General features: G+C 36.5%; 2 protein-coding genes across 3 annotated transcripts in view; one reads left to right on the top strand and one right to left on the bottom strand.

The window, feature by feature from the left end:
• Positions 1-13,682, top strand: part of CMSS1 (cms1 ribosomal small subunit homolog) — a 220,513-nt gene that overhangs the window by 16,609 nt on the left and 190,222 nt on the right. The window lies entirely within an intron of this gene.
• FILIP1L (filamin A interacting protein 1 like) overlaps positions 1,700-13,682 on the bottom strand; it is a 129,286-nt gene continuing 117,303 nt past the window's right edge. For both annotated transcript variants that reach the window (XM_030234381.2, XM_018920148.3), the window contains one exon: positions 1,700-4,794. In XM_030234381.2, the coding sequence (XP_030090241.2) occupies positions 2,037-4,794 (2,758 nt within the window). In that variant the 3' untranslated portion in view covers positions 1,700-2,036. The remainder of the gene's footprint in view (positions 4,795-13,682) is intronic.

The raw sequence follows: 13,682 nt of genomic DNA, 5'->3' as shown, positions 1-13,682 counted from the left end.
TTGTTTGTATAATTAACATGCTCTAAAAATTTCATGATTTTGCTTTGCCTGAGTTCTGGCTGCTGTCTTCATCAGCAACTTTTGCTGAAGTAGGTGTGAGTCAAAGTTTGCTGTGCAGAATAAGACTGTGTATTCCTTCTGACCCAGGTCTTGGTCAGAGCTCACTTGTGCAGCCATGGAAATAGAGGGAGACAAAACAAGGAAGAAGGACCTTTTATGAAGCCTAGTAACTTCAGATTATATAAGCTGGAGTTGTGCAGTTCCACGCAAAATTTCTTTTTTTTGAAATTGCCATTGTTCAACTCTAATACATGTGTTATTATCCATTTCTATCGCATATCTTAAATAATTTAATTTTTTTTTCTTCCCACTGTTTACTGAAAAAAGCGTACATGAGCAGTGGACTTTGCTTTTCAATAGAAACTGTTCTAAAAGTAGTTATTATCTACAGTTATAAACATTTAATTTCCTGTCAATCAAAAGGACTAGAAATGATAGAAGTCCCTTTGTTATGTAAGATCATGGGCCAAGGTTCTTTGCTGAATCCGTTGCTATGTTATACTGCAAAATTTTTTTTTCCTCTGGGAATTATAGGCAGAATAAAGATAAGGGTTTAGTGAGTAGGGACATTCTGCTTACTTGCAAACTTCTTTGTTGATTGCAGGAGGTTGCCGTTTTTAATTTTTAAAAAATAAGACATACTACTACCACCCCCCTGAAAGCATCAAAATTATGGGCATTTAGAATAGAACTTTTTTAGACTAAAAGAATAGAATAGAAAATAGAATAGAACTTTTTATAGTAAGAACAATTGTTACAGTTTAGATTTGGAGTGTACAGCTTTTGTGAAAAAGAGGAGTTTGAAAGTGCATTCCAGATCTTCTGGACTGATTTACATTGTATGTGAAGCTGTTCCAGCACTAGCAATATTTCATGGGAAATTAAAATTGACTGTTTGGCGCATTACATTTCTGTGCTTTTCCTAGGTACAAATACTGTAATTGTCACTGAAATACCTTAACCTGACCTGCTTCTGCCATACAGAATTGACCTGCTTTGTCAATTCTGTATGGCACTTCTATTTATCCCAGACCCAGAGGGCTGCATCTTTGGAGACTTGATCTAGTATTGCTTTTTAACGCTTCTGCCAAACTTTCTCTGTGAAGTAAAAAACATGAAGGCATGCCATAGTTTGCTAATCCTGTTTCTTCTTCAGAGTACTTGTGTGATGTCTACTGTTAGTCAGATTTGTGGCTAGGAGTTTAGATGAACTCTGAATATTTTATGTAAATCTAATCTCCTGAATTATTGCTTAGAAATGTTATTGTTTCTTGTTTTACAGCATACCTAAATGATTGCAGTTTTTCTATTGTATTGGAAAAAAACCCTTGTTTGGGAAGAATATACTTTGTGATACGAGCTTCTGAACTTGGTTCACTTACAGACAAAGTTTGCATGAGAGTTTAAAAAGACTTTTAGCCAAACATTGTTATACAATACATAATATTTTGTGTGTGATGCAGTGATAATTACCTGAAATGAGAGGGCTAGAAGGAATTGGGAAATAGCAGGGAAGATAATGAAACAACTCTCATCTGAAGTTAGCAGGCAGTATTATGGCTTAATTCAAATTCTACCATACATGCAGAAAAAAATACAAACCACACATAACAAACAAAACATATTCAGCAAGCAATGATGAAAATAATCAATTATTTACTGGTTTTTTGTAATGTTAAAATATTTTACCAAGGCAATTTGCAGTCAAAAGTAATGTGAGTTATTTTGAAAATGGCAATACATAAAGATGCATTTATACAAGTGCAAGACTAAATATTTTACATATCTGTATTTCAATGAGAAGATATACAGTAAGTGCACACTTGATAACACTAAGCAGGCAAAACTTAACGTTAGTTCCATATGCTGTTGTATAGTTCATGCACAGATCTTTCCCAAAGAGGCTGTTCCAAATAATTCTTGCTGGGATGAAAAACAGGATGGGTTGCTGGTAAGGGTGTCAGCATGGATGGGGGTCAGTTATAGACATTACTTACTGTAATTTGTGATTGCCGTGGAAGAGGAGTGGCTGTTGGTGTGATAGTAATACTGCTGGTGATTTTACTGGTGGGCTTAGTGGGTAGGCCATTAGCTAGTGCTGGAGTTCTGTTGTCTTGCACTGCATTGCAAGGGCTGATGGGCTTGGAAGCGGTGAGAGCTTGGACATAAGGACTTCCTAAATGAATGTGGATCTTGTTATCCTCAGTAGTTATTACACTTGATCCTGTACTGTTAGATCTCTGAAACTGCCATGATGACTGCCTGTCTGGGGATACTCTAAAAACAGCCTGCTTGGCTCCCATTTCCAAAGGCTCTGAGGAGAGTGTTTGTTCCTGAGAACTTGAGCCGGGTAAAGCCAAAGGGGACATTGTTCTTTCAGGAGTTAAAGAACCACACGATTCAGGAGTTTGAGATCTTGCAAAAGTAGTAGTCATAGTAATAGGAGAAATTACATGCTCTGGGGTCATGTAACCTTCTCCTGCTTTTGATTTTACAGGTGTTAAGGAGGCGTTTTGAATAATGGTTATTCTTTGCTTTGGAGTGCCACAGTTGGGTATAACTGCTGTGCTTGTGTAGGAGTGAGGGCTTTCAGTGGTAGGACTGGTTATTTCAAGGGTTGCTGTGTTCTGTCTATGGTCTGGAGTTACTTTTATGTGAAGGGGCTGGCCAGGTGTATGGCTTAGCACTAGATCTCCAGTCTGTGCACAGTTTCCATTTTGCTTTGTGTGTATCTTTCCATTTTGAGGATGGCTCTCTTTGGACCTCATCCAAGGGATCCATAATTTTTTGTTTGCGGCATTTGCGGTGGGTGAGTTGCTTTTGGAAGACGCTGTTTGTTCCTCCTCATTATCACTGTCTTCATAGAGCTGCCCATTTATGACCATTCGCTCTAAAGGCATGAGGGTTTTGTAATCGGGTGGTTCATTGTCTGCTGGATCTGTTTGGATTTCTTTAGAAAAAACTTGCACATCTGGAATTTTCTTTCCATTGAGACCGGGCCTGATGTTCTTGCTGAAGGATCTGTACCTCTCCAGTTCTTTTGTGAGGCTCTCCATTTCTCTTGCTAACTCCCTGTTTTTGTTTTCTTGCTGGAGGAGTTTCTTCTGTAAGACTGTGTGATCACCTCGCAGGTGACAGATTAGGTCTTCTGTTGCCACATATTCATGAACTTTCTCTTTCAGTGCATCTACTTCTCTGGAAAGGTGGCTCGATTTAGCTTCCTCTTCTTTGAGTTTCTTAAAAAGTTGCTCCTGATTGGACTCTGCCTTTTCTGTTAATTTATACCTCGCCAATTCCATTTTCACAGCCTCCAACTCCTCTGAGAGGAGCTTGGCTCTGTCCTGTTCACTGATATATTTTCGTTCTAGAGACTCAAATTCATCTTCAGTTTTCATAAGATCATCTTCTACTGACTTCATTTCATTGAGCTTCTGCTTAAGACTCTCAACTTCCTGAGAAAGCTCTTTGATTATGTTGTTTTCCTGCTGCAAGGAGGTGCTAGATTTAGTACTCTCCTTACATTTACTTTTAAGAAACTCTTTTTCAATGTCTTCCAGAGACTGAAGTCTTTTACTTAGAATATTCACTTTGGAAACAAGATCACTTCCTTTCTCCTCTTCTGCTTTGAGTTTGTTTTTCAGTTCATCTCTTTCTTTTGTAACACTGGACATTTTTTCCTCTGCATCAGATTTTGATTTAAGTGCCTTTTTACTTTCCTCCATCAGCTTTTCTGTAACTGACATCACTTTATTTTGTTCCACCTGAAGCTGAGAAGTTGCAGCTTGCAGCTTTTCTTCTGTTTGCTTTATTTTTTCACCCATAGTTTTTCGTTCATCCACAAGCATCACTGTTAAACTCTTCAGCTTTGTTAAATCTTCTTTAAGTGTAAACTCTGTTTTTTCTAACTTGCTTTCAATTGCTTCAAGCTCGCCAACTCTAGCTTTTAAACCATCAAGCTCATGGGACAACTGCTTTGTTAAAATTTTTTCTCTTTCTAGGTTGCATTTCAGGGAGTAACATTCCTGTTTACTCTTGTTGAAAGCATCTTCTAGTTTCTCCAGCTCCATAATTCTTTTATTAAGTTTATCCACTTCCCCTTTAAGGTTCTTGCTCTGTGATACTTCTTGCTCTAACTTTCTTTTAAGTTCTCTGCACTGATCTTCCATTTTTGTGAGCTCTTCATCTTTTCCTTCCATCTCCAGCAGTCGTTTCCGTAGTTCTTCTACTTCAGTCATAAGTGCAGTGTTGCCAGACTCTCCCTTATTTATCTTATCCCTTAGGTCTTGCAGTTCTTCTTCTGCTTTTCGTAAAGATTTGTTGGTCTCTTCCAGCTCATCAATTTGCCGGCTGAGAGTCGTTAATTTTAGCCGGAGCTGGCGATTCTGACTGTCCTCATTGGTTAGTTTGGCCATCATTGCTTCTTGGTCTTGGGAAATCTTACTGCTCTGGGTGTGAATTTCAGCCTCCAGCTTGCTGGATCTCTGTTTCTCTTCTTGAATTTTTACTTCAGCAAAAGTCAGCTTTTCATGTGCTTGTTCTGTAGAAGTGGTTAATTCTTGAATTTTTTTACTTTGTTGATTCAACTGCTCAGTGAGTCTTTGCTGTTCATCCACCACCATTAAAGCAAAGGATTTCAGTTTAGTCAATTCTTCTTTCAATTTAGATATTTTCTTGTTGTTTTCCTTTTCTTTTTTTGCTTGATATACTGTCTCTTGTTCAAGAAGCTTTTTCAATCTGTGGGAGGAAATAATATTGTATTTTGTAGCCATTTTAGTGGGCATTTAAAAACACACTTGAAATACTACGACATTTCTGCCAGATGTCCATGAATATCCACTTTTAACTACAAGCAGATCTCTCTTTGCAGCATTATTTGGAAGTGCCCACTGGCCTTACTTCCTACTCAGAAGTTCTTTGGTAATGAACGCTTCAGCAGCATCATTTAGACTTAGCAACTTCTTATTGTGCATCTTTAATTACATTTGCAAATTTTGACAGGGATCAGTGCAACAAAACTATTCTGTTATTCTGCACTGGAACTGCACTTCTATCAGCTATTTGCTGAGGCTAGTATGTGCGTGCAAGCTTTGTCTGGTTTTTTGTTTGTGTTTGTGTTGTGTGTACCTTTTTTTTTAAAGAAATGTGATTATTATAATGCTTGAGAAATTAGGTCAGTGCAGCCCTCAAAGGCAAATATAATTTACAGCATCATAAACCTCCTAGCTCTCTTACTTATAAACCATCCTGATATTTTACAGTCAAACCTTAAGAACGTTTGAGTATGTGAAGGAAATGTGGCCACAAAGGGCAGTTAGACTGCCTAATGTGAATTCCTAAGCAGCACACCAGAGCAAAATTAGGTAAGTCTGTCCTTAATGAAAGTGCAGGCCTTGTGACTTGGTGTCAAATACACACACACAAATACAGTCAGCAGATAAACAGTATTCAGTAGTGCCTTTAGAACTTCACAAAGCTCAAATGTCTGAATTTGCAGGTATGCCTCAGTGCATCCCTGCTTTTACATGATTCTTGGAGGTTTTCATGATGATTTTCCAAAATTAGTTTTAAAAGTTTATGTTAATACTCAGTCTTTATTGGGATGCAACACAGTTAATTAGCAAGAGACTTGGGATAAGTTTGTGTGTTTTTGCAAGAGCCTAAGAAACCTCCAAACACCTCAACTTCTTAGGTTCTTTTGTGGACTTTTCTATATCAAGGAGATGCTTGTGGAGTTTGTCTAAAGTGTGATGAGGTTTGGCCAGCACATATGCCTGCTTTCAATTACATTTTTCCTGCAGTCAAGATAAATATATTCTGGTAATAAATAAAATCTGAAAAGCCTAGGTTGAAGTAATAAAGATTTAGAATTTGTATGATGTTTATAAGAATGGTACAGACTCAGTTGTGTAGATCATGTGAAGGAAATGATTAGGTTATCAAAACTGTACTTGTACAAAATGGCTGTTTATGCACCCATTAAACCTTATTTCTTTCCCCCTCTGAAATATGATGACAGCTGTCTAGAAGTTGCTGCTGAAACATAGGATTCCTGTTCCACATTTGTCTGGGGTCACTGTTGTGATGTTCATGTCCAAGTGATGAGTCTTTACAGCATCCCACTGACAAGTTCCTGTTGCATCCCCCCTTTTAGTTCAGGAAGAGCTTAGATAAGGGCCACCTTTGCACAGCTTTTAATTAGATGTTGACTGACTGAAGGCATCTATTCCTGGGCTATAGGCTGCCCCAGCAGCATCCCCTTTGGAAGCACTGTAATTTTCCTGCCCAGAGAGGAAGTCCTTGCCATTGTATTACAGTCCACCAGACTTGTCTGATTTAATGGTGATGTTGTATAGAAATCCATGACAATAAAATTTCTTATAACATCTTCACAGTCCCTACTGTTTCTATTTTAGTGCCTCAGTTGCACTATGTTGAATGTAATAAAATGCTTTGTATGAAAAATGAACAGAATGGGAAGTAGCCGTAAACATCAAAGACTTGAAGCAGTCACAAATTCTGTACAACAGTCAATTAACATAATGGGGGAACAGAATATGAAAATGTATAAATGGAGAGGGAGAGGTTTGTGAAATGAGTTTGAAGGAATGCTACTGGTTGACAGAACAAAAAAATGGGGGGAGGACTGTGCCATCTCAAAGGCAGCTTTTTACTGCGTTCATGGTGTATAAACTTCAGTCACCTTTTTAGTGCTACTTTCAGATCTAATTCTTTTTAGTGTAAAAATCTTTTTTCCCTCCCCACCCTTGTCTCTGAATGCTTTAGTAGTGAAGTTCAATTGATGATTTACCGTTGCCATAGCTATAAAACCATAACAGAAGCACAACTAACAATTTCATTTGGAATGAACTCAGGTTTTGTGTGTGCATGAAGTTAAGACATACTAATATGGTTACTTGGACTTAGTAGCATTTGATTTATTTTAGCTTGCTTCACTGTAATTTATTTTTTTAAGGCAGATTTAGCTGTGGTCATTAATATCTTAGGTAATCAGTGTTTTACCCAACACTTCCATATTAACTAGTTGATACCTCTCTGGCCAAATGAAAGTCTTAATGATCCAGGAAGTCATGCCTCTTACATTGCTTTAGAAAGAAGCTCTTAGGCCAAATAGTAACAAACAATTGTAATTTTCATAGAGATGCTAAATTGTTTATGATTCAAGTAGATGATTGTGCATAAATAATGAATAAAATAAGTTGACAGTCAAGTCAAGTCTGATGAAGTCTGTGTTGCATGGGCTATTTGAACAAAAATCCCTTCATTACTGGTACCTGGATTGTTGTGTAAGGATTTTCAAGAGTCTGTTCTTTGGTCATGCCAAAAGACTTTGGGGATTTAAAAATTGCTGCTTCATTCAAAAGACAAAATGCAGTTTTAACATTCAAACAGACTCACAAGTAAATATTTTTAATAACTGAGATCTATTTCATTTTTTAAAAATACTTCGATAAAATCACTTGATTGAAGTTAAGAGCATAGCTCAGCAACTAGGAGTTAAAGGATTTAAACGTGTTTCAAGAAAGAAAAAAGGAATATAATAAGCATGGTATATTTTTTGATACTGTGTCATTCACTTGCTTTTGATAACTGTATGGTTAATCATATATTCCTACATAGAAAATACCCTCAACACTGCTGAATAGATAGTGATTTCTTGGATAAAGATTGATATTGTAAGAAGTAAACTGGGAGTCTCTTAATATTTGCAAAGAATTTTCCTTTGCTGCTGGGTTCCTGTTTCATGGTTCAGAAGGTCACAGTAACTGTGTCTGCACATATGCACTTAGGAGTGGAAGAGGACCCTAAAATGTCTGGGGGTTTTGGTGTTGTTTGTTTGTGTTCTTAAATCAAGGGCTCTTTTTTTTTTTGGAACCTGAGTTCTGTGGGTCAGTGCTTGGTTATGTATATTGTCTGAATTAGGAAGTCATGTGCTTGAAGAAGTGCTTTAACTGATAATAGCACTTAGTGACTTTGGTGATGGGGTAAAAATACTTTGTGTCAACTTCATCCAAAATACTTCCTTCCTGAAGAACAGTATCCCAAGTATCTGAGAGCACAATTTTACTGAAAATATGCAAAGGTCAGAAAAGTTGGCTCAAATAAATAACAATTTTTTAAAAGAATAGACACTCCCTTATCCAATGAAATATTTTTATCATTTTCTTTGCCAGCTAAATTTCATGATCATGTAATTTTGTATCAGGCAAAGGTAGGTATCTCATTTAGACAAAGCTTTTACACAGCTCTAAGCAGTTGACTTCACAGGACTTCAACAACACTTTGTGAATTGAGGCCAGCAAAAAGAGACATTGAAAATTGTTTTTATGAAAATGACTGATAGGTAGTTAAAGAGAGTCAGGGCAGTGTCTTGTTACTTCAGAGCTTCTGTTATAAATTATTGCTTTATTGTGGCTTAATATTGTACTTACTTGCAATACCAGTTAACTGCTCCTTTATTTCTTGGAAGAAATCATATTTCTCAGCTCTCCTCTGTTCATTGTAGTAGTTTCCCTCAGTATGCAGGCTACAACTTCTTGGTGCTAACACTGTACATTTAATTGTGGTGTCTTGTTTTTCTTCCTTTCTTCCAAGTGCATATAACTTCAACTACACTACATTCTATTTGGCCACATAATGACTGTATTCTCTACAAAATGTAGAGACTTCCATAACAGTTCACTGTCCTGGTGTTATGTCATAACATTTTGTCTTTAAGAGGGACTTTCCATTTTCCTGGGGTGACCTGTATTACATGGAGCTTGTTTAATTTATGTTTTTATGGAATTCTAAGGGGGTGGCTTTTCCTTTGAGTTTCACAGAAACCAAAGAATGTACGGGAGGCTGAGATTGCAACACTTTGGTTTTTTAATTTTTTTTTTTTTAGTTCTGGAATGAGTTGTTATTCTTTGAATAATAAGAATAATTTTTTTTTTTGTTTGTTTGTTTAAGCAATATTGTAGTGGTAACTTTAGAAAAGGCTGTCTTCTAAGGATGCAAGTGAAATAGATACTGGTTTGTAAACCTCAGCTTTTGTCTTTCCTCTCCAGTGTTGTGGAGTTTTTAAGGTACATATTGTCAATATCAGACCATTCTTCAGAAATGATAGTGATTTTTAATTTCTGTGATTATTTTTTTTAAAACCATAAAGATACATATTCTTTACCCTTCCACAGATGAAAGACGTGGTTTATGAGAGGTTCTACAGGTTATTACACGGGAGACTTACTTCTAAAGTTTTTGGACATATGCTTGAATTTCCGCTGGTACAAAACAAGTAAAAGCTTTAAGCTGAAAGCTTTTAAATGTGGATGAAGTCATGCCTCTTCCTTTGAGGCACTCTTCCCAGTTAGCAATAAGACATGGTCTGGCCTTTAATAAGAGAAGAAACATGCTTCATCATTTCTGGTAAATCTTACAAGTTGTTGTAATTTTTTGACACCAGTGCAGTTACATATTTATTTTTGTAAGAAAGCCAGTCTGTGCCTTCCACAGTTCATTGAAACAAATTTTGTGTTTGTTAATGTATATCTGGTCTTGGGGTGGCTATGCATTTTTTAAATTTTTTCTTTTCCTTTGCCTACAGTTCTATTTATTGATGTGCAGTTTTTATGAAGACATGTTACAGCTTTTTTTATGGTTCTCTATTATCTTTATTAATGCTTCTTTTTCCCCTGCCATAAAGAAAGTCAAAAGCCTTTGAAATTACAGCAGCAACAACATACCATAGCTGTTGTGTAATCTGCTGGCTTCATCTGAATCAGTCAGCATTTCCCAGCAGAATGTGAATACTTACTTTAAGATTTATTTTCCATTACTTTAATTTACATCTGTAAATTTCAAAGTATTCGTTTATGCTAGGATACAAACCTCCACAAAGAGTGTCTCAGCTGCAAGAGACTGTGTAAGGCAAATTTCCCAATAAGGAAATTTATTTTATAAAATGACAACTTTTAATGAGAGGAGTGTGAGTTCTTATTACTCCACAGACTATCACAAAGTAATTATCATTTTATCTGATGCTTAAAATGCTGACTTGCTTTACAAGTCCTAATAAAAGTCGTAGAAGATGAATGGTATTGCCAGTTCTGGGTTAACGGGCAAAATTTTGCATGGATAACCAGATGTATTTAACTGTGATGCTGAGTAAACATATGTAGATAATTCTTTCAAAAATCAATTATTCTGGAACACTGATGTTTGTGACCATGATTTCAAAACTATTAAGCTGCTGTCTTACTGGTGATATAGGGATATTTGCACTCATAAATGTTACAAAATCTGGGGTAAATTTGGTGACAGTAAATGGTGTGAGAAATTTTTTACAAATTTATATTGGTTAATTTAAGATTTAAGACTGGATTAACTTCCAGTTCAAGTAATTTTACTTCAGCACTAAAATTCAGATTTGTTTTATTATGAAATCTCAATTTAAGAAAAAAAAATCCATCCTGAATGACATTCCTTCCTTATCTAGATGTTCTTGGAAGTCACCTATCAAAATATCACTGTTGTGTAAGAAAGCATTAATGCTTTCTGTGATAGTAAGGATTTGAACATAATGAATATTATGAATTCTGATGTTCATTTTTAATCTTCAAATGGCAGCCATCTACAGTGTTAGAGATTATGATAGGGAGGTGGGAGTGGGATTTTTAGGGGGGAGTGAAGAAGAGCTGTCCTATTAAATTGTTGGCAGGTTTTTGGTTTGGTTTGTTTTCTGACTTGACTGCTCATCCTGAAAACATTTTAAATGAACGCTAAACTAAGAGACCACAATATTAATGAGCTTTTCTTGAAGTTAGCCTTAAAAACTCTGGGTCCTAGCATTCAGCTTATTAGAAAACATGGCACAATTAATTGTGAGCAGGACTCTGATGTGTCACTATTCTTGAGATGCACTCTGCTTTCTTTTTTCTAGATTTAACAGCTATTTCAGGTCTTCTTTGAAGTCAATATCTATTACTGTTGGCATTTCAATGCCATATGATTCTGCACACAGCATGACTTAATTTTCTTCTGTTCTGAATCTAAATACCTCAATAAGGTAACCAGCTCACAGGAACAGCACTTAGGTTTTGTTAGTTAGTAATTCAGGATTTTTTTAAAATATATTATGATAGTGCGTATTCACTGCCTTTTCCTTCCTCCTCCATCTTTCTCAATGTCTCCCACCATACTGCCTGTAAAGTCAGAAATAAAGCCAGTAATTTCAGATGCAACATCAGAATTTGGAACTCTTCAAATTTACGTCAGCCAGCAAATTATAGTTTTGCAGATGGAAAGCTTTCTGAAGGAAATGGAAAGATGAACCACAAGAGATGTGGTATAGGGGTCAAAGCAACAAGACTGAGGCAGAACTTTTCAGTTACTAATCCAGGTCCTGCTTCTGTCTTGTCTTCATCTTTAACAAGTGAAATTTTGTGCCTGATCATCAGATTTATTCAAATGGAAAAACAGTGTTAACTTACTGTAACAGATTTTGAGAATTATTACTAATCCAAATAGGTTTTAAGTGCAGTAACTGCTCAAAATAAACCATGACAACTACTGGGTTTTTTGTAATTTTTGATTTTTAAACAACACTGTCATTGAAATGATTGCATTTGATGTTACATGCTAACAAGTTAAATTGATGGGGAAAATTGTGTGTCTTAATGAACCTGAGTTTTGTTTCAAGTGTATACTTGAAGCATTATTGCTGGTAGAATGTTATTGCTGGACCACAGTTACTGAACTGTTTTTAAAAACACCAGTGTGATAAAACACTCAATACTGCAGAGATAAACAGGTCAGGGCTTAATCCACCCCTTACCCTGTGGGCAGGTGAATGAGTTTGCATTTTCTATTCAGAGTGTCAGTACCAGGAATCAATAACATTGCAGTCTCCTGCTAGGATTTACCAAGTGAAAAACTGTTACAGGAGTTAGCTCCTGAAAACTGTCCTTTGGAACTCTGCCTGTCTTCACCCCCACTCCCCATGGAAAGATTAGGCACAAACAAGAGAGTGAAGCTTGCCCAAGTTGTGGATACTTCTGGTGAGACTGCTACTAGACTGATGATCCCAGCCATGTGTGTTTGGTTTGTGTAAGGCAAATACTACTTTGATATCACTGCTATGCTGTCTTTACTGTTGCTGGAAGAGTAATATTTGGAGGTGTGAGTTTTTGTCTTGGCTATTTACTCTGCAGCCTTCAGTTGACTGAGGAGCTTACAGAAGTTCTGTTTCTCTGAATGAATCAGTTGCTTCAGCTCCCTGTAAGTTTGTAACCCCTAAGTCATATTTTTACACTTCAATTAAATGATACTGTTTTTTATTAAGAGAAGGGTTGGAGTTTTCTTTAAATAGATAAATTCTGTGATTTTTTTTTTTTTTTAATTCTGTATGTCACTTCATAATGCCTAGGTTCAAGGTGGACCTCTTTTATGGAATGTTTTTAAGGGGGGCACAGGTGGGAAAATGGGTGCTGTTCTGCAACTGAGGCAGTGCTGGTGCTGTCATGTCCAGAACTGGGCATAATTGTGCAAGGATCTAATTTATGCAAACTTTTTTTAACTTCAATTAGTTAATATTTTTGGTATGACAGAAAATGGCACTCAGCCACATCATGTCACTCAGAGGAGACTGGTTAGTCATAAATGTCATTTTCCCATAACATTTACAGGAACTGGATGTTCTCTAAAACAATTTAAACTCACATTTTATTTAAAAATAAATGCCTGGGGCTGCATTTTTATCCATGGGCAGAGTAGGCACTGTGCCTATCTCTTATGCTAACCATGCCCTTATATTATCAGTCATCAGCAGTGGTAAAATTTAGAACTTTCCATACTGCCATGCTCACTTATTCTTTTGAACTGAAGACATCCTACTCATGCTGCCAGCCCTGGATAAGATGCTCAGTGGCCACTTGCTTCTAGACAGTGGAACTTGTCTGAAAACTTCATTACACACTCTTCATGTTCAGCGTGCAAGAATTTATGTGCTGAAATTGTGATTTAAATGACATAGATTAAACATGGTGAGTTAAATAAAGATACTTTAGTCCTGAATGGCACTGTTAGGGAAGACTGAGAGTTTGCCAGTAATTGGAGGAATAAGGCTGGTTGTAAATAATTAGACAAACATTCCTCAGAAATTATATGGGGGTGTCACTGCTTTGCAGGATTCAGATTCCATTACTTCTTGAGGGTTTTGTTCTGTTCTTACCCTAAATCTTTATTATATACATACATCCTCAGACAAAAGTAAGCCCTTTTTCTGGGGTGGTTATTTCCTGAAGAAGCTCTGTGTATATGTTTAATAAACTCAGAGTGTTTGAAACTGGGCTTGGGTGGCACACCATTTCTTCTTTTTTGTCAGAAAACTTAAATCTTGATTGTTACTGCAAATTTAGCTTGAGGTATTTAAATTTTCCTTCATTCTAAGTTGCATGAAGCAGTGCAGTTGAGACTTTTATCAGATTTTCTGATACAGTTGCAACTTTTTCTGGTAGCCAAGACTGTGAGTAATAATGTTAACAGCAACAGTGTCAATATCAAACAGAAGTTCATTTTGACGCTAAATATGCCTCTTTTCCCATAGACCTGCTAATGTGAGGGTG

The sequence above is a fragment of the Serinus canaria genome, chromosome 1 (genome assembly GCF_022539315.1).
Source record: "Serinus canaria isolate serCan28SL12 chromosome 1, serCan2020, whole genome shotgun sequence".
In the NCBI taxonomy this organism is placed as follows: domain Eukaryota; kingdom Metazoa; phylum Chordata; class Aves; order Passeriformes; family Fringillidae; genus Serinus; species Serinus canaria.
Note: the sequence above shows the minus strand (reverse complement) of the source record. Positions and strands in the feature narration are given on the sequence as shown.